This window comes from Gopherus evgoodei, chromosome 3 (genome assembly GCF_007399415.2).
Source record: "Gopherus evgoodei ecotype Sinaloan lineage chromosome 3, rGopEvg1_v1.p, whole genome shotgun sequence".
NCBI lineage: Eukaryota > Metazoa > Chordata > Testudines > Testudinidae > Gopherus > Gopherus evgoodei.
The window spans coordinates 188,342,209-188,363,595 of record NC_044324.1 but is presented as its reverse complement, the minus strand read 5'-3'; the positions used below and the strand labels follow the sequence as shown (position 1 = coordinate 188,363,595).

Genomic DNA, 21,387 nt, shown 5'->3' with positions numbered 1-21,387 from the left:
GGTAGTCGTAGAGCTATTTAAGCAGGCTTAAGCTGTACGCAGTTGGTGGACAAAGCTGAGGCATGCTTACAAATAAAATTATTGGGCCTTCTGCAAGAGAAATATGTCCTGACACCTTTAAAGGGGTTTCTCGTTTCTTTCCTCTCTCACTTTGCTCACCAACATCTTTTAAAATACGGACCTCAGCCACAAGTCAAACATACAACCTTGGGTGTAAAGGCAATGTGATATCTGTAATGGTAAGCATTATCGAGGAATTGTAAAGGTTGCAGTGGGATTTTTCCATTGATAGCCCTTATTTCTTAAATTCTAATATGAAGCTGAAACACACTGACTTGTTTTTTAAAAAGTGAAAAAATGCAAAGCTCTCTTTGAGAGGCCTATGAATTTTTAGTCATTGGCAATTATTCCTGGAAAAAGAAATAAATCAAATCAAACACTTCACAGATTTTTCATGTTTGCTCTCACTCACTAAATTTGTTCTTCATTTAACACACAAGCTACAACAGGCACCAAAGTTCCCCTTTGAAGCCAGAAGACCATGAGTTCAAGTTTCACCTCTCCGATTGGTGGAGATAATTCTGTGCACTTTACAATCCTTGCTATTGATCAAGGCTTCAGATACCATCCCCTTGTGTTACTGATGATGTAACTGAGTAGTGTATCTGAAATGTCACACGACACTTCTCACAGAGCTGAGAATCAAAGCTAAGACACTGTGGTCAAATCAAGTTTTGTCCACACAGCCATACAGCCTCTCAGAAAGATTGGCCAAATGTGGTTGATTACATTCTCTGTTATTTGGGGCTACTCCTACATATGCAGCTCTACAAATTACTCCTGGGAGGATTCTTTGCCATTAATGTTCTGTGCAGAATTTCCCTTTTCCTGCAGAATTGGTGCTACAGAGCTGCTGGCTGCCACTAGAGGCTGCTGGACCCAGCAAAGCCCAGCTCGCGAATACAGGACACTGCCGAGAGGGAGCGGGGGAGTGGGAGCTGGAGGGTTCTGGGCAGCTGCACTTCCTGGCACGCCCTGAAGGAAGGAGGTGGCATGAAGGAAACTCTGTACAAGCCCAGGACCCACCATGAGGCTGTTTCTCCCTCTGGATCCCTGGACTCTAAGGGGGAGGGTATGCAAGTGTCTGGGCTCGGGGGGGGGGGGGGGCGGGCTCCATGGCTGGGTTCTGGAGGAGAGAGGGTGCAGGTGTCTATCATAGGAGTGTTCCTTTGATCTGCTTATATCATGTCAGTTTATTAATACATTTGTGGCGATCAGTGTACATTACAATATGATTAGCTCTAATAAGGAAGACGACATTGGCACAGAAATTGGTTATGATATTAACTATTGTTTAATGAATGACAAATATGACTAGACGGAGCCTGATGCTGGTGGCATGTCATATTTAATTATAATAACTTTAAAAGAGCTGAATGGCTTGGGAGCTAAAATGTAGTACGGGACAAAATATCTGGGATCTTGGCTTGAATCCAAAATGATGTCCTAAATAAATGCATCACAGAACCACTACAGATCAACTCAGATTTATGTGAGTGACTTATAAGAACCCTAGAGCGAAGCCAACATTGTGATTAAATTAGCTCGTACATTTAGAAAGGATTCTCCCTTCAGGTCAGACTTCTAAGCATTGGTGGACTCATAGAGAAGTTCACATTGTTATGGACTGAAGTAAAACTTTGGTATCTAGAGTTCCATAACTTTTGATCTTTAACAAGCATGACTAATTAAAACAAAGGAAAAACATGCAAACAAATGAAAAGCTAGAAGAATTTTCGGTAGTGCTACTATAGTGGAGGATCTGCTAATCTTCTGAATATAGCCATTTGCAATTTGATGTATTTTATTGATGCAGGGTTGAAATTTAGCCTTCATGTTCTCAGACCTAATGTAATATCTGGTTTACTCTTAAAGGGTAATGAATAATGAGCTGTTCTATAATAACATGAAGATTAGTTGTCAAAAAAGAAAAATTTGACAGGCACTTAGTATATACTTACCCCGCTGCAGTGTGCACAGATGTAGCATTCATGTGTGCAAATATGTCCAATTATTATCCAGTGATATTAATTTAAAAATTTTGTCCTACCTGTCTTTTTAATAACAATTTTAAAATGGGATTTTAGAATAAGGAGGTAACTATCAGGCTAAACAAATCTATATTTATAGGTATAGATAAAATACAATGTTAATTCTATTTTTTAACTGTTTTGTGTGTGTGTTTCATTAAATTTTGATTTTAAATAAGGCAGGAAAACATTCAGTGCAGTAAAAAAAATGGTCTAATTTGACAAGGAATAGAATATACTGCATATTCTAGGAATTTGACACACAGCAGAGTTCTTGCAAAGAGATATTGAGGAACATTAAGAAAAATCAATGGGCTAAAGTAACTCTACAATAGAAAAAGTAGTATTAAATTTGAGGTCCCTGTAATGTTGTTTCTTATGTTGACAATAGACTAGCAAATATTTTGTTAAATTGCCATTGTCTGCAGTTCTCATTTATCTCGTTTATGCACGTTCCAATACTTCAGTAACCCTATATCTGTATTTTTGTGTCTCAGCATGACGTCTCACAGACTTTGCTCAAAGCAACTCTGGACAGTGTGGTTGAGGAGTGTGTCAGCTTTGTAGGAGTAGATATTAACATCTGCTCAGAAATACTATTAAGGTGGGTTGAATACTTTCCTATTCCAGTAATTACATGGCTCTGGATCACAGAGTCTGTGTTTAGTCTGCCATCTGACTCAAACTCTGCTGTAGCAAATGGCTCTTGTGTTAAACTTCCAATTACATGAAAATGACATATTAAGACAGTATTTCACTGGAGTATTAAGGGTCAGCTTTTTGAAAGAGGGGATGTGGTTCTGCAAGGTAAAACCATTCTTCTGAGGGAGACAAATATTTTCAAAGTAATAACGCATATCATAAAACAAACACAGCATTCAACAATAACATGGCATAATAAATATGATATTAATATTGCAAAGGAAGGGATTTCCAAATGTTCTGTCTGTGAGAAGATGGCTGTACAGATTATAACAAGTAAAGCTAGTTGAAAAACAGAGAGAAAATTCTGGAAAATGTTCATGAAAAGTGTATCCCTTTTCAATGTGTACATTTTAAAAAAATTACTAGTTCTATAATGTACTGGAAAATGTTATGATTTTTTATATAAAGTTTTTGTGAAATTATATCTAATTGTCTGTTGAAAAATCAAAATTCAGAAAATTTCAACCATCTGTTCCAGTGGACTGTTAAAAATAAACAGTGGGAGGAGGTCATGCCCGTAATCATAGAAAAGTAGGATTGAAACAGGTCATCTAGTCCAGTCCCCTGCCTTGACAGGTGTTTGTCTAACCTGTTCTTAAAATCCTGCAATGACACTCCACAACCTTCCTAGGCAATGTATTCCAGTGCTTAACTACCCTTACAGTTAAGAAGCTTTTCCTAATGTCCAACCTAAATTTCCCTTGCTAAAACTTAAGCCCATTACTTCTTGTCCTGTCCTCAGTGGTTAAGGAGAACAATTTATCACCCTCCTCTTTATAACAACCTTTTCCATACTTGAAGACTGTCATCATGCCCCACCCCCTCCCCACTCTGGTATCCTATTCTCCAGTATGCTCTTCTGCTTCTGTACAGGGCTTGTCTACACAGCACCGCAGTGTGCTCTAAAGAGATGCAAGTTGTAGCGTGCGTTAGCATGTTGCACTCTAACTACCCCATCTAGACCCTGCTGGTATGAACTACAAGGTACTTAGTTCATGTTGATGAAGTCCTGTCTGAACTACATTACATGAACTACATGCACTAGGTACCTTGTAGTTCATGCCAGCAGGGTCTACATGGGGCAATCAGAGCACAAATGCTCTGCAGTTCACACCCCTTATAGCGCACACTGCATCAAAAAGCAGTGAGTGTTCCTGAGAACTAAGTTGTAGAAAACAGAGCATCCCAAACAGGCTAATTACCAACATTGCTTACTGCTCAGGTATGTGATATGTTAAATGTGTTCATCATCACCTGTTGCATTTACAAGGTATGTTCTATCTCTGCAGGCCTGAGAAGTTAGATATGTTCTCTGAGGCAGATTAAAGATCAATGGAAATTTTGTGAGCTGTGTATTTGAGGTATATACCTTTGTCATCAAGGAGAGCTGTTGTAAGCCATTGTGAAATGAGAGTACGTCAGAGTGCACTGTGGAACTTCCAGTGGGCTGTCGTAGGTTCCCTGTTTTGAGTTAGTGTGCAATAAGCATGTGCATTAGAAAGTCTAACACCCTGGCTTACCATGCACTATCCACTGCCTAGATAAGAGCTTAAAATCATGATCTACTTCTTAACATTTCTAAGAATGACTTGCCAAAATTTTCATTCTTAATTAGTAGTATTTTTACTTTGTGGGTTGTTACGTTTCAAATTCTCTTTATAATTCTGTTATTTCAGCAATGCTGAGTTTGTCACTCTATTCCAACTTTTGTTGCATGAAGGATGAGACTGTTCGGGGGAAATTTTTCTTCTCTTTGGCCACGTCCACACTACAGAGTAAAATCGAAATTAATAAAATCGATTTTATCAAACAGGTTTTATAAAATCGATTTTACGCGTCCACACTAGGGCACATTACTTCGGTGGTGTGCGTCCATGGTCCCAGGCTACCATCGATTTCCGGAGCGGTGCACTCTGGGTAGCTCAGTAAAGGAATGGGACCAAAAACTTCGATTTCCGTCCACACTAACCCTAAATCGATATAGTAATATCGATTTTAGTGTTACTCCTCTCGTTGAGCAGGAGTACAGAAATCGATTTTAAGACCCCTTAAAATCGATTTTAAGTGCCTTGTAGTGTGGACGGGTACAGCGTTAAATCGATTTAACGCTGTTTAAATCGATTTAACGCAGTAGTGTGGACCAGGCCTTTGCTATTTTGTGTCTTTTGCATCGATTGCAGGTGCTGTTTCTTTTGGAACCACTATCAGTGACACTCCATGAACAATTCTCTGCTTCCATTCACTTAGAACCTGAATGCAGATATGGGTCTGATCCTGCAGAAGTATCCTCCTACACAGCCCTTATACCCAGACAGTCCAGAGTCTTGTTATGGATCCTTTTGCAGGATCATGTGAAGATGGATCCTTCAGTCTTTGGTCTTGCACTGCTTTTGCACACTATTTAGTGTATTGATATTTGTGTTATCCAGCCCAGATTTCCATGAGCAGTTTGTATCTTTGCTGTTAATTTGTATCTGCACTAGTTATTGTTTATTTGTAACTAATATATTTTGAAAACTTTACTTCTCAGACATATTGCAGGACTGAATGCTAATAGGGCTAAAAATATAATTGAATGGCGAGAAAAGAATGGACCATTTATAAGTCGGGAACAGCTCAAAGAAGTTAAAGGACTGGGCCCAAAATCCTTTCAACAGTGCGCTGGCTTCATCAGGTTTAACCAAGAATATATAAGAACCTTTTGCAGGTAATTACTAAGGTGTGAATTAAACTCAGTAACAGCCATGCATTCACAAGCCCATTCCTTCTCAAAGCAGCAAACAGGCAGAGCTGACTGAGTGTCTAATAGGTTTGTTGGCTATAGCTAAGGCTAAGATTTTGTCATGAATATTTTTTAGTAAAGTCACGAACAGGTCACCGGCAATAAAGAAAAATTCACGGAAGCCCATGACCTGTCCCTGACTTTCACTAAAAATATTCATGATAAAATGGGAAGTGGCTGGGCAGCTGCGGGATGGCTGGGAGCTCTGGGGCCACAACCACCCATGGGGACTCAGAGCTCCAGGGTTCCCCTGCTCCCTGTGGTGGTGGGGAGCTGCAGGGTCTTCCTACCCCAGCAGCAGAGAGCTGCCGGAATCCTTCTGCTGCCACAGTGGGGAGCTGCCTGGGGTCCCCCATCCCACTGTGGAAGCAGGGAACTGCTGGGGATCCCCCTGTCCCACTGCGGCAGCCACAGACCTGCCAGGGATCCCCCTGCCCTGCCCTGGTGGCAGGGAGTTGCAGGGATCCCTCTGCTTCTGTTGCAGTGGGGAACTGCAGGGGTCCCCCTGCCCCACTGGGGAGCTTCTGGGGATCCCCCTGCCCCATCACAGCTGGCGGGGAGCTGCAGGGATCCCCCTGACCTGCTGTGGCTGGCAGGGAACTTCAGGGATCCCTATGCCCTGCTGCGGCTGGCGGGGAGCTGTGAGGTATCCCCACTGTCCATGGCGGCTTGGGGATCCGTCAGGCGGTGGGCGACGTACTGCACAGCTCCTTGCTGCTGCAAAGGCAGCAGGGCCCTGCAGCTCCCAGCCACCAGGGCTGAAGTCACAGATTCCGTGACAAAATCATAGCTTAAGCTATAGCCCATTATTGTGAATTAGGATTCCTGGGTTTTACTCCTTGTTCTGCCACTGACTCATTAGTGACCTTGGGCAAATCTCTTTAGTCTCTCTCTGTGCCTCTGTTTCTCCATCTGTACGATACTGATAACTCACAGGGGTGTTTTTAATGCATAATTGTTTGTAAATTACATTCTTCCAGTGCTTGCTCATATCGATGCCAATTAGGTGTGTTCGTGCTGCGTGCACAATCGTCGGAGAATTTTTACCCTAGCAACACCCGATGGGTCGGCTGTGGAGGCCAGGAGCCTAATTCTGATATCAGATAAACAGATGCCTGTCGATGCATGTCTTGCAAAATCAGGTGCTGCATTGAAAAACCCAAGTCAAAATTAGGCCCTGACTGCATTGCCTCTGCAACATTTCTGGTGGATCCAACCAACAAAAGATATCCTGTTGTGGGCCAGAAGCCAGTATATCTCTGCCACTGGGCCATCAGCATTAGAGCTTTATTTGTGCTAATTCCCATGTTTTATATTTGGCAAGTTAACAAAAACATAGCAGTTCTCACCTAAAATATTGATCTGAAAGAAGTTTTAACAGTCTAAACTTCTTTCTGGGCTTCAAGAGCTTGATTCACTCCACTGATGGACACCAATGTATGAGTGGTGAATGCTGTGATGGAGGGCCCAGAGCTGTTCCACACTGCCACAACAGTGGGCAGCGCTGAGCAGGTCATGGTCTGAGTACAAAGATATGAGATGAGCAATTTATATCCTAGGGAGACTTCTCTCTGAGGACTCATTTGATGCCCTAATCATATTTTGAAGCTGCACTCACTTGGTGGAATTGCCAGGAAAGGGTGGCAGTGACAAAAGCACAGCTCACATGAGGGCAAGTCTCTTTTCCTTTCTTCCTCCCAGGATAGGATGTAGCTTCACCACTCAGGCAGACGGTGTGTCCAGTTAGTACTCCCTTTACCAGTAGGGGCAGTCAAGCCCTAGAACTATTTGTGACTTTGCAGTTTATTCAATATCTGAATAGTTCTTAAAAATGTGTAGAAATAATTGATTGAACTTACATCATTGAGAATGTAGGATATAACTAGTTTATTTCATAAATGCGTTATAAAATGCTTAGTGACTATACTGAAGTGGTAATAATTTTAACCATAAGTTTTGTAGTGTTCCAAACATTTCAAACTAATTTCTTTTGGTCTGGGGTTTCCCTGGTTTTGTCTTAGCCCTGGTTTGAGCAAAATCATTTCAGCTAGTTGAGTGAAAAAATATTTTTACCATCTGATCTCGCTGCTCATATAACTCATAATCATCTGACACCTAAACACTTCTGACTTGAATTGTTCTGTAGATTTCAACGAGACATAAAGGTATAAAGTTCCAAAATAGATAAATCTGCTAAACTTTTCAATTTCAGACATTTTCAAGCTCCATTAAAGATAGCTGTTAGGACACCCAAGTCCAGTCCATTTTCAAAGGTGGTAGAGTTAGTAAAGTCTGCAAGCTGCACAGGAACTTAATAAGTTAGTCAAAAATGACTCTGTTAAGGACATCTCTGTTGTAGCTGTTGTGGGTAAGGACCCTGTAGAGCTGATAAGCTCTGCATGGATGAGAGTTACAGAAATCTTTTAGCATAAGCCTAGGGTCAAGGAATGTACAAGTACTTACATGGCTCTGGATTATTTTCCCCTTTAAAAACAAAACAAAAAGTGAAGAATGAAATAGAAAAATCTCATACCAGTGCAACATTCAAGATTAAATATCAACTATTGAAAAGTTTGGAATGTTTTAACAAAACAGAACAAAATAAGTTATCACATAGCACTAACTTAGCCATATTGTATCTATCTAGTATTTTCTATTGCTGTTTTTCTTTTAAAATGACATGAGCACTTTCACTGACCACATCACTAGTACATTTTACTGTGGAACACCATAACTGATTAATCTGGTTAACTAAATATTATCTGAAAACATCATCAGTGTATAGAAAAATTAATTTTTGTGTTTACTTGCACTTGCCTAGTTAGAAATGTATGAATAACATTATATAAGTAGTGCATAAGTGCAAATTCTATATACACATTCTCCCTTCTTTAAAAAAGGTTTAAGAAAGTTTATGCAATATTTGGAGAAGGTTATACTGACTTTATTAAGACAGCGTTAGGGTAGGTCACATGAAAACTACAATTAAAATACATAATATAGTTAAACAAGAAATAATAACATACGCGGTATGCCTTTATGGGTAAGATCCTCATCCCTCCTCCATCCCTTTTACACCAGGTAATGGGGCCAGAGCAGCATAAAGGATTTCTAGAAGCCCAAGATCTGGCTGAGAAAGAATTTCCTGGCAAAGAAACTGAGACAGACGGCTCTATGCTGTCCTCCGAGGATTCCCTTACAAACCATAGCATAGGGACCAGGCCCGGGCGTGGGAGGATGGGTGATTGGCAGGGCTGCAGCATATTGCTCTGCAGACATTCTGGGTAGCACTTCTCCCACAGGGCTGTCTAAATTACACCTGGGAAGCTCTGACCCCTGGAGCAGCCTAGGATTGGGAGGGCACAAACATAGCTTATGGCCACTGTAGGCTCCCCACCCCCTGGGCTGCACCCCACAGCATCACCCTAGGTGTATTTCTCTGGGAGATAGACTTCTAAACAGTAATATATTACTGTAATATCTGGCTCTAAAGAATGACAGAAATATCCTGTTCAATGTGTAGTAGATGGATGCTCCCACTTCTGCAGTGTTTTCCATCTGCAGATATAAAGTTTTACAAATATTAATGAAGTAGTCCTCACAGCACTATGTGAAGTAGGGAAATAGAAACTGTGTGTCACATGACTTGCCCAAAGGTACATAGTCTGTGGCAAAGCTGGCAGTCAGTTGTCTCGAGCTTAGCCCCAAGACTTATTTCTAAGTCCTCTACTCTAATTTAATGGTGTGGTTTTGTTTGTTTCATTTGTTGCTATTTTCTATTGCCTGTAACCATATAATCCCTGCATTGTTCAGCAGTTAGATGCGACCGAGAGAGACACTTCCCATAAGTTTTTAAGTGGACTTGTGAATGTGCCGCTGTGCCATTTTAATGCTTCTTAACAAAGGCCCCTATGTTCACGCTGTGAATAGTTTATATTGAGTATCATATTATGCTTTTACCCTCTCCTTCCCATGAGAAGGAGCCAGAACACAATCTTATTTTGTAATTTAAAAAAAATGAGCAATTAAGGGCTAAATCTTTATGGAATGAACAGATTGCAAAAGCTGATCACTGTCTGTGTGTGTGGGCACTTGTAAGGGTGTTCATATACCAAGAACTATGTCTCTTTTTGAATTTTGACAGCAATCAGCAAACTAAGCTTGCAGCAGAAGGTCATACACTTATGGCTAAAGCAGATGTTCAAGTCGCAAGCGAAAAATGGGGCAAAAAGAAGAGCAAACCAGCAGCAAACGTTGCAGTTCGGCCAAATCCTTTGGACCAAACTTGTATCCACCCAGAGTCATATGACATTGCAAAGAGGTAAGCAATAGCAGAGTTTCTGAGCAGTTTATGCAATTAGTCTTTTAAACAGTGAGCAGTGATTTTTCTTACATATTGGAGAAATTTGTTAAACTTTTGGGGACCCAGAATACATATGCGTTAACGTACATGTGCACTAATCTCACCCTTCCCCAAAAGAGGGACGTTCCCATGTGAACGAAGGACTGGAATCCATTTTGTTTGTCCTTTTATATGTTTTCTAAGCTTTTCAAAAAAGGGCGATTTTCAGACAAATATTGTGTGTTTTTGTAATTTTATTTCAGTGAGGAAAACATGTTCCAAAGTTTACCTAGAACACACAGACTGCGCTAGTGAATCAGAGTGCCATTATGCTGTATCTTTGGACATTCCAACTATTAAAATACAAGCAAATTTTCTTCCCACTAGCCCTCTCACTTTTTCTTCCAAGTATGACTCATCATCACCTTGCCACCAATACTGAGCCCCTTTCCGTCCATTTGCCAGCTCCGTTATGCCATACCCCATAACATTCAGGTTCTCTGCTTGATCAAGTGCAGAAGCAAGCTGCTGATTGTTCTATAAATCTGAAAAATTGTGGCTCTGTCCCAGCCCCATCTTGTATATTATGGGAATAAATAAAAAAGGCACTGTTTGCATTTTTCTGTAACCTAATGTTTTGTGCAGTATTATTTCCCTTCCGTTTTTCTCCATCCATTGAAATTCTCCTGCAATGCCACCAAGTGATGATAGTAGTAGGTGTAAAATTCTTTTCAGCAAAGCTGTGGGAGTTAAACTCGGTGTTATATCAGCGGGATTGGATCACTTTATACCCAGCAAACGCGCTTCAGTGTCTCTGATTGTGCCCAGCCTTGCTTGGCAATCTGTTTATCACAGTGGAACCTGCAGCACCTTACTATTCATGAGAGCAAAGAGGGGCCATCAGCAAAGTGTTTCATGCATCTGTGATTTGTTAGTAATAAATCTGGTTTCAGAGACGTTTACACTGTAATCAGAAGCCCTCGTTTCAGGTAAGTGTAACTTGTGCTTAGCAAAGTAAACAAACAGAAAAAGTATCTAGTTAATACTGAATTTATTATCGATTCTGGTCTCCATACGGTCTTTGCCTGAAGGTAATTGAGCCATGGTTTTCTTTATTCCTAAAAGTAATACCATTTAAATGCAGTTCAGATTATGCTAAGGTACTAAAGAATCACCAATTGCAAATTAATACAGTGTGTTAATGTGTTGGCTAGTCTAAGCATAAGAGCGATTGCCTTCTAAATAAAACAGACTTTCTTTGTTCAATAAATATTGTCCATTAAAATAAATGTGTATATGTTTGTGTATGTGTATCTGCACGTTTATGAATGTGTCATTATCATTAGCCTTTAAAATTAAATTCAGATCTTGCCAGGTGCTAAGATGTCTGTATTAAATTCCAAATACTTGGAAGTTTTAGCATGGGACCTTTTGCTGAGAGAGGAAAATGTTTTTTCTTGTAGGTGACAAAAAACAGTAATTCAGAGACCATGTGTGCCTCCTTTGTTAGGGGGCAAAGCAGCTGGTAAATACTTACTTAAGATGTGATCTTCTCTATCATCACCCTAAGGTTGAAATTAGACTCTTCTTTCCTCATGAGAAAACATTATCTCCTCCTATAAACTAAGTAGTGCCTATTTATTTTTGAAACTGAACAGGTACTTTTTGTAAACTATCCTGGAATTAATTTAAGTGGCAGTTAGATGTTTTGGGGTTCTTGTGAACTCTTTGGTATCACTGTGTCCAGAGGAACAAGAAGTTTGTGTTTTCTATGTTATTAAGTAGGATGGTTAAATTAAAAAAAAAAAAAGCATTTAAAGTTAGATAATTTTATACAGACTGTATAAGACCATATTCTATATTTAAAGTAATGTTGTAATACTCTAATAAGTACTTGGCACTTCTATAATATCTTATTAGAAGGTCGCAATCAATGCACATTTTGTTGCTTCTGTAGGCTAAGTGCATTGCAGACACTAGTGGTTCCTTGGATTACTTCATTGCCCTCCTGTTCATGACCTTCCCATCCTGTTCTATTTCAGGGACTCCTTGCAACTCCCACCCCATCCTCTCCCTCCTGCCATGGGCTCCGTCTATGTCCCCTTTCCCAGTACTAGGGTCCCCCATTCTCCCTCTATGCCAGGGACTCTTTATGTCCCCCATTACCCCCATACTGCAGTCTCCATTCTCCCTTCTCTAGGGGTTCTGTGTGTGTCCTCCATTCTCCCTTTCAGTTTTTCTGATTTTTTCACCAAAATCAATAGGATTCTGGCCATTGATGCGTAGAATATTCCCTGAATTTTTTTACTTAATCAGCTGTAATGTCCAAAAATTATTATGTTACAGAGAAACATTGAGAAATGTGCCTAAGTTGAGTGTTAGATTCCATTTCACTTGGCAAACCAGAACATCTCAAAACATGAAAGAGACATTGTTAGATTTAAACATAAGAATTGTTAAAAATAATATTGCACATTTAAAAATGAAATAATTTTAAACTCTAATTACCTGTCTGCATTCATGCAGTTTGTTTTGGTTTTACATTTCATTCAGCTTGAAAACTGAACAGAGACTACTTAGTTTCACTTTTTCCTATAGTCAATTTCACTTTCTGGTTTTCGTGTTAATACTATAATTAAGCCCCACATCACTTTTTTAAAATTGAAAGGAATATAGAAGGAACACTTCAGGAAACAGAAGTACAGCCATTTTTTATGTGGAATACAACAGTTATATAATAGTATGCAGCACCACCATAGACCAAAGAAAGATAGAAAATAAAAAATAATAGATCTTTATTCTTATTTACATCAAGGCCCCTTTATACTATTCTTTCTATGGAAAGTGGGGTGTAGAATCTTAATCACCATATCCAGCTGAAATTCCAGAGGGATTACCTGATTTAGAATTTGGCCAGGACCCCAGGGTTAGCACATCTTATAAAACAGCCACATACGGCCCGCAGAGCCTCACTGTGCAGCCCACGAGGGGATTCTAAATCCCGTGTACATGGCTCTCTGCAGGCAACCCAGAGCCCTTCGAATCCCGGCCGCGGCAGGGAATCAAAGGGCTCTGTGCTGCCCGCAGCAGCGGGAAGCCCAGAGCCCTTTAAATCCCAGCCGCGGCTGGGAATCAATGGGCTCTGGGCTTCCTGCAGTGGAGGGGAGCCCAGAGCCCTTTAAATCCCAGCCACGGCCGGGAGTCAAAAGCCTCTGGGCTGCCCGCAGAGATTCCCAGCCGCGGCTGGGATTAAAAGGGCTCGGCCCCCCCGCGGCTGCGGGCAGCCCAGAGCCCTTTTAATCCCGGCCCGCAGCCACTGATTGCCCCTTCACCGGACCCCTGCCGCAACTGCCCTCCAGGACCATCACCCCCTATCTAACACCGCTGGTCCTTGTCCCCTGATACCCCTTTCCCGGGACCCCTGCCCCTAATGGCCCCCCAGGACCCCACCCCTATCTAAATGCCGCTGCTCCTTGTCTCCTGATTGCCCCCTCCCGAAACCCCTGCCCCTATCTAACCCACCCTCCTCCTTGTCCCCAACTGCCCCCTCCTGAGACCCCCCCCAACTTTCCCCCAGGACCCCACCCTCTACCTGTCCCCTGATAAACCCCTGGGACTCCCATGCCTATCCAACTGCTGCCTGTCCCCTGACTGCGCACCTGAACCTCTGCCCCATCCAACCCCCTGCTCCCTGTCCCTTGACTGCCCCCTGGACCCTCCTACCCCTTCTCCAACCCACCGGCCCCTTACCGTGCCACTCAGACCGCTGTGTCTGGCTCCGTGCAGCTCCAGTCACATTGCTGCCATGCTCCTCTGCTAAGCCCATGCCGCTCCCCCCCCCCCCCCCAAGCACCCGCCTTCCAGATTTGAACACCTCAAAATTCAGGAGTGCTCAAGCTCAGTTTGGGCAGCTGTTACTTCATTTCTCTCAAATCAAATATACGGATCCACTGTAACTTGCTGTAGAAAAAGTAGGATAAAATTGAGCAAGAAATGCTTATTAGGACTAGAATTGCTATTTTCAACAGCCATTGCCTTTTTGTTTGTTTAAAAGGAAGACAGTGATATTGCATTGGCAAATTCCCCATAGAAAGAAAGAGTGGAACAAAAGAATAATAAAGGCACCTCAACTTTTCCTCATTTATGGAGGACAGTGTTATAATATGCATCCAGATATCCTCCAATCACACAAGCTGAAAATTGTTCCACTTTACTGCAGCTCTGTAACCATATGGGAACCAATCCTGTCTGTGTGTTGTGCACATCCAAAATTCCTGCTGAATGACCTGCCCTGGGAGATTTACCAGTGACCCAGGGCTGGGTTGGCAGGAGGTGGCGGGGGGGCACTGGTGGGGGGAGCCCAGGGCTGGGGCAGCAGCGGGGTAGGGGGAAGGCACTGGTGGGGAAGAAAGGGGGAGGCCCAGTGCTGGGGCGACAGGGGGTGTGGGTCGGTGAGGGGAGAGCCCAGGACTGGGGCAGCAGGGGGATGTAGGGGGGAGCCCAGGGCTGGGACGGGGGGCAGCCAAAGTTTTTTTTGCTTGGGGCAGCAAAAAACCTAGAGCCGGCCATGCCAGGTTCCCCCAGCCGCTGGAGCCCCGGGCCCTTTAATTTGACCCTGAGGGCTCCCAGCCACCTCTTCAGCTGGGAGCCCCCAGTTGATTTAAAATAAAGTATCACCTCCCCACCCCCAACCTTCCTTTTTGTGTCACAGCTGTTTTGGTGGGGCGGCGCTGGGGAAGGAGGGTTTGTTTCCGCAGGGCTGAGTGGCCCTGAGACTGGGTGTTTCTGTGGGGCCGGGAGATTTCGGCCCTCAGCTCTTTTCTTTGGAGTAGTGTGGCCCTCGCCACTTTACGAGTTGTGCAGGCCAGTTAGAAAAAGTGTCATGGAGTCTTTAATTGACAGAAGTGGTAAGGACCTTCGTTTGATACCTGATCCATGGGCTAGTGCTTGCTAACATCATATGAGGTACTGTCTTTGCAGTTATTCAGAGGAAAGACTGCCACCTACTGAATCACCAGCTCCACTTCATGCGCCACCTAAAAGTTCCTAGCTTTTTCATCTGTGTGCTGACCCTGTTTAGCTTTTTGAGTTCTGAAGTGACCACAGCAACATGGTACGGCTGCCAACCATGCTATGTTTCATATAATTTAGTCTCTAATACAGTAATTAAAAGACATTTTCTGGGTGAATAATTCTGCCCATTGTGCTTCTGACTGAGCATTTTGGCTTCTCAATGTAAATATTTCTGCTGAAATATTTAGACCAATGTTAAAGTTGTAAATATTGTGTCATCTGGTATGCTTACACAGAAGCACACCACTTGATTCTGTTGCTTAGGTGTGGAGAAATGGAGAATCTAACTAAAGTGAGGAGCAAGAAAGATAATGAACTAACCAAGTAGGTAACTTAAAGTAAGTGAACAATGAAACCATTCCTAGGATTACTTCCAGTCAGGGAAGGCATTGCATTAGTCTTGACTTTGCTGACTAGTGCATGGTTGTTACATTAGACATTTATTTATTTTAGTTTCAGTCAATGATAGAAAAGCTCCTGGGTAAACAAGATGTGAACATGTACTCACCCATAACATGAAGGTAAAAATGCAATAATAACGATATCTGTAAATTATTTTAATAAGCTTTTAATACCAATTCCCTTTTATTTGAGTTTATGCTATAGGTTGGCAGTGCCTTTTGCTAATGTGATGTATCTGGATGCAATAGGCATTTCCCAAAGGTTTCATTCAGATGAACAATATTATTGATTGCAGGTAGCTACACTTGAGAGAAAAGTTATAGTTCTGCAGAAAATTGACAAAGGACAGGAAATATAATATTAAAACTGACATTCATTAGGACGTTAGGACAGAGTGTAAACTGAATTTCCTTTCTTCTGGCAATTTACATCACAACTTTAAAACAGTTTAAATATTATTGTCAATAATTTTTTTTCTTTATCTGTATTTTGAAGGATTAAAAAGAAAACAGCACTTAAAATAGCTTATAACCTGTGTAATTAAGCAGAATTCATGGAACAGCTGTTCTAGACTCATTCTGGTTTGTTGGATAAATATGGTTTAAGGATAAAATTCTACTAATACTTCAAACTTCAACATTGGTTAAGTTTATGGGGCCTGATCCAATGCCCTTTGATGTCAATGGAAATAGTCTCACTGACTGAATGAGCTCTGGATCACATGGAGGGCATAATTCTTCGTTGCTGGATCTATGTTCATAAAAAAGCAACTGAAAGATAATGGACTAAATTTTGCTTGCATTACTGATACAAGTAGCCCTGTTGAAGTCAACCAGAGTCATTGCCTGGAAACTAATTTTGTTTTTAAAGATGTTGATCGTTTCAAAAACCTTTGGAACTCCGCTTTATATCAAAAACATTTTCGTGGTTTATTTTTGTATGATAAATTCCTAATGTGCACTGGAGCCATTGAGAACATTGGATGAGGATTAAAATGAGTGGTTTAATTTGTCTATAAATCTGAAATTCATTTCACTGCAGCTGTATTTTTCCCCCAGTAGGAGTGAGTAGGTTTTTTTTTCCTTATGCAGCTAGAGGTCAATCTTCTTGTTCAGTAGAACAACCTGCAAGAGTAACGGGGGTGCTTCTGGGAATTCTGCTATGAAGTAAACAAAACAGCAGTGTCGCAAGACTTCTCACATTCTGTAAGATAAACATACTTACTCTGAGTATTGCATTATAAAATGGAATCCAACAGTTCTTTTCACTGTACTGGCAAATGGTGGGACACGGTGCCAATTAACTGAATTTCTACCTCCTTCCTATAGTCACCCAGTTTGGGAAAACTGGGTGTCGTCCCCCTGATGGAATCGGAACTATGCAAACCAGGGAGGTAATTGAAAGGGCACAGAAGCAAATGTTCAGTGGCAGAAAGTAGAGATTGGGAAATCCACCCTTCTTCTGCTGCCTACCTCCCTGGAAAGCAAAATTTTCTGTTACCATCTCCCAGGGCATCATCCCCCACCCTTAGTGCAGGCTCCTTAGGGGGTGAAATTCAGTTACATAAAAGCTAGGATACTGCCCATTAGCTGTTGAATCTACTCTGTAACAGGCATTGGCTGTTGAGTATACTCTTGTAACAGTCATCGCTAGCCCTTGCCTCAGCAAATGTAAAAGATGTGACCTAAACAGAAATAATCATATCTTAAAATAACACCCAGATGAGGCCCAATTCAGCAAAGCATTTAACTTCAGACACTTCATTTCAATGCGACTTAAGTATGTGCTTAATATTAAGCATATGATTAAGTTTATTGTTGAAACCAAACCTGAGTGTTGATAACAAAGATACACAAAATATGGTTGAAGCATAAATCTTTAGTTTAACAATCTTGTAAACACATTTAAAAGAGCTCTCTCTCAGTGTGGTTGGCTACATACTAAGTAACATCAGCTTATACTAGACACAAGTCTTACAATTATATAATTTGCAAAAGAACATTCCCAGTTGCATAATGCTAAACCACATCTTTAAACCCCTTTTATAAACAGAGGCACAAGATTCCCAAATTGTCAGTCTCGTTGAAATATAACCTGCATGCCAGATGTTGCAGTTTGTATACATCATATACATATGCTGGTTGTCATCCTTTAAAAATGAGTATGGTTAAGATTCTGTAATAGCTATTTTTAGTAAAAATCAAGGACAGGTTGTGGACAATAAACAGTGACCTGTCCCTGACTTTTACTAAAAATACCAAAGGGGTACAAACAGAGCACTGCCAGAGCGAGCAGCTGCTCCAGCCCCGCTGCTGCTCTAGCAGTCCTGGGGCTGGCCGCCGGTCAGCTGCTTGACAGTCCTGGGGCTGGCTGCCGGTCAGTTGTTCCGGTGCCGCATCCTCTGCTCCCCTCCCGCTACCTCCCCACTGCTCCGGCAGCCCTGGACTGGCTGCCAATAAGCTGTTCTGGCTGCCCCAGGGTTGACAGCTGCTCAGAAGAAGTCATGGAGGTCCCAGAAATTCACGGAATCTGTGACTTCAGTGACTGAATCGTATCCTTATCAATGAGTATTTTCCATGGGATACATATATACTATTTTTTAAAAGCTTACATTTAGTGATTAGAAACCAACTGAGTCCAGTAGATGGATACCATGATAAGAAATGTTGCCTTTCCTTCTAAAGTCTCAGATTATAGGCATGTGACTGTTACCTTGTTCTAACTTCTTTAGGACTTCCTAAATGTTTCCTTAGCTTTTCTAGTGGCTCTTTTACAATATGTCTTCAAAAACTGGATACCTGGTACATGGTGTATTAATTGTATGGAGAAGGATGTGCCACTGTAAGCTGGTGTTCATAAATAGACTTTTCAGAAACTTAAAACACAGTAGTCCCAGCTTTTCAGGAAAATATGCTGCCTAGGATGGGCTTAGGCAGAAATGCCTTTGGTTTAAGATCTAAAAGGCCATTTCTTTATCTTTTCTTTTTTTATTCAGAATATTTGAACATATTCTGAGTTTGATTAGAATGGATCACAAAGCAAGGCTTTGATAGCGTGAAACCACAAACAAAAAATGTTTTGATAATGTTTTGATTTGTATAGCATATTAAATCATCTTTAAAATGTTTTCTAATTCTTTTACAGGAATTGTACAGATTTTGAGTTAAGAAGACTTAATGCCATGAATCAATATATCAGCACCATTTGTGCTTTATTAGTAAAGATTACCTAAGTATTTCCATTATGAAACCCTCTATTTTTCAGGGGTTTCTAAATCAGCCGTAAAATTGGTTCTGGTCTGAAACTTGGCAAGCAGAGTTTCCACTTGGGAACAATTTTTTAACCAAATTTTAAAACAAACAACAACAAAATCCTCTGTGGCCTTTAAAGCAATAAAATATTTCAGAAAAAGAAAATTAGTGGTTTTAAATGTTGGTGGACATTATTTAAAAATGGATGATTTTGTATTTCATGAATCTGTAATGTGGACTTGTGCTCTGAATAATTTGAATCGGAGTAGTGTATAATAAATGCTGGCTTATTTTGTTTAAAAATAAACAATTTCATATGATAACTTTTTAATACAGTACATTTTTTGTAAAGTATTTTCTCATGCAAAAAGGAATAGCCCATGCAGAGAACCACTCCTTCCAATTTCTTTGTATGATGTGTAGCACAGGGGTCGGCAGGCTTTCAGAAGTGGTGTGCCGAGACATCATTTATTCACTCTAATTTAAGGTTTCGCATGCCAGTAATACATTTTAATGTTTTTAGAAGGTCTCTTTCCATAAGTCTATAATATATAACTAAACTATTGTTGTATGTAAGTAAATAAAGTTTTTAAAACGTTTAAGAAGCTTAATTTAAAATTAAATGAAAATGCAGAGTCCCCCAGACTAGTGGCCAGGACCTGGGCAGTGTAAGTGCCACTGAAAGTCAGCTCGCGTGCCAAAGTTGGCCTACCCCGGTGTAGCACATTTTGCATGGTACTATAATAAATAATAAGGTTTTTCGAATTAAACTAGAAAGCATCTTTGTCTAACATTTTGTGATTTTCCAAATTGTGCAGTGAATGTGCCCTCGGTTGTTTAAGGAGAAAAATAAGTGTCTGTTTGTCCCCCCAGCCCCATCCCCAGGACTCCATTTGGATTCAATAATATAACACGCAGAGTCCTGCAAAATCTTCTTTCGGAATAAGTCTCCTATGTTTAGGAACTTAAAAGTGCAGATTATGACGCAGATTATGCACTTCATGATACTTGTTGCTAACCTTAAGGTACAGACTTTCAAGCCTATATTTTCTAAAAGAAGACTAATATCTCCTTATTTAGGCACCTAAATAAGTGTCTTGATTTTCAAAAGTGCTGAGCACCCAGTGGCTACAAGTGGCCCCAGTTCAGCAAAGTACTTAAGCACTTGCTGAAGAAGGACCATTCAACATATTGGGAAACACTGTATTTGATTCTCAGCACTTCTGTAAATCAGGTTGCTCATTTAGATATCTGAATAATAATTTAGTAGCCTGGTTATAGAGACCCCGTTTTTGAAAATGTTGGCCTTCAACATATATCATTTAAAATACATATTTGTACCTCATACATATACTTTACAAGTCTTATTATTGGGGTGTATTTTATCACAGTGATTGTAATTACATTGCAATTGCAATATAATTACTAAAGCTGGTCAGAAAAGGTGATATTTTTCATTGAATTGTCAACATTTGAAAAACTTCATTCAGCTCTATAAGTTGGATGAAAAGCAGCTAAAAGTTTTGAAGGAAAAAAATTGGAGTTTTGTTCCAGCTAAAATAGTTATTGTGGTTGTGCTTTTTTAATAATTAATAACCACTAAATCAACTACATGACTGAAACTTATTATCTATTTAGAATTATATATAATGCACTTGAATTCTAGAAATACATGTATTAATATGGTAATTGCTCTGTCATGTAGTTATCTTTGATATCTTATTAGGTGAAAGTGCAGTAATTATAAGGGTCAAAAAGCATAACTACAATGTAACTACAGTGTATTAGCAAACTACCTACGGTACGGTATAATAACTATACCAATAGTTATTTATTTCTGTTAAAAGTTATTTCTCAGATACATAATTTTTAATGTATAATAAATTATCTTAATGTTTAGGGACTACATATCTATATATAAATATTAGGGCTGTCAATTAATCACAGTTAACTAGTGATTAACTCAAAAAATTAATCATGATTAAAAAATTAATCGCAATTAATCACAATTTTAATCGCAATGAATCGCAGTTTTAATCGCCCTGTTAAACAATAGAATACCAATTGAAATGTATAAAATATTTTAGATTTTTTTTCTACATTTTCATATATATTGTATTCTGTGTTGTAATTGAAATCAGTGTATATTATTTTTTATTATAAATATTTGCACTGTAGATATGATAAACAAGAAATCATATTTTTCAATTCACCTCATACAAGTACTGTAATGTAATCTCTGTCATGAAAGTGCAACTTACACATGTAGATTTTTTTGTTATATAACTGCACTCAAAAACAAAACATTGTAAAACTTCAGAGCCTACAAGTCCACTCAGTACTACTACTTTTTTCGCCAATTGCTAAGACAAACACTTTTATTTATATTTACAGAAGACAATGCTGCCCTCTTATTATTTACAATGTCACCAGAAAGTGAGAACAGGTATTTGCATGGCACTTTTGTAGCCGGCATTTCAAGGTATTTATGTTCCAGATATGTTAAACATTCATATGCCCCTTCATGCTTTGGCCACCATTCCAGAGGACATGCTTCTATGTTGATGACACTGGTTAAAAAATAATGTGTTAATTAAATTTGTGACTGAACTCCTTGGGGGAGAATTGTACAGTAACTCCTCACTTAAAGTCATCCTGGTTAACATTGTTTTGTTGTTATGTTGCTGATCAATTAGGGAACATGCTCGTTTAAAGTTGTGCCATGCTCCCTTCTAATGTCAT

General features: G+C 40.2%; 1 protein-coding gene across 4 annotated transcripts in view; it reads left to right on the top strand.

The window, feature by feature from the left end:
- SRBD1 (S1 RNA binding domain 1) overlaps nt 1–21,387 on the top strand; it is a 251,220-nt gene that overhangs the window by 215,158 nt on the left and 14,675 nt on the right. For all 4 annotated transcript variants that reach the window (XM_030557685.1, XM_030557683.1, XM_030557686.1 and 1 more), the window contains 3 exons: nt 2,588–2,694; nt 5,326–5,502; nt 9,722–9,898. In XM_030557685.1, coding sequence (XP_030413545.1) covers nt 2,588–2,694; nt 5,326–5,502; nt 9,722–9,898 — 461 coding nt within the window. The remainder of the gene's footprint in view (nt 1–2,587; nt 2,695–5,325; nt 5,503–9,721; nt 9,899–21,387) is intronic.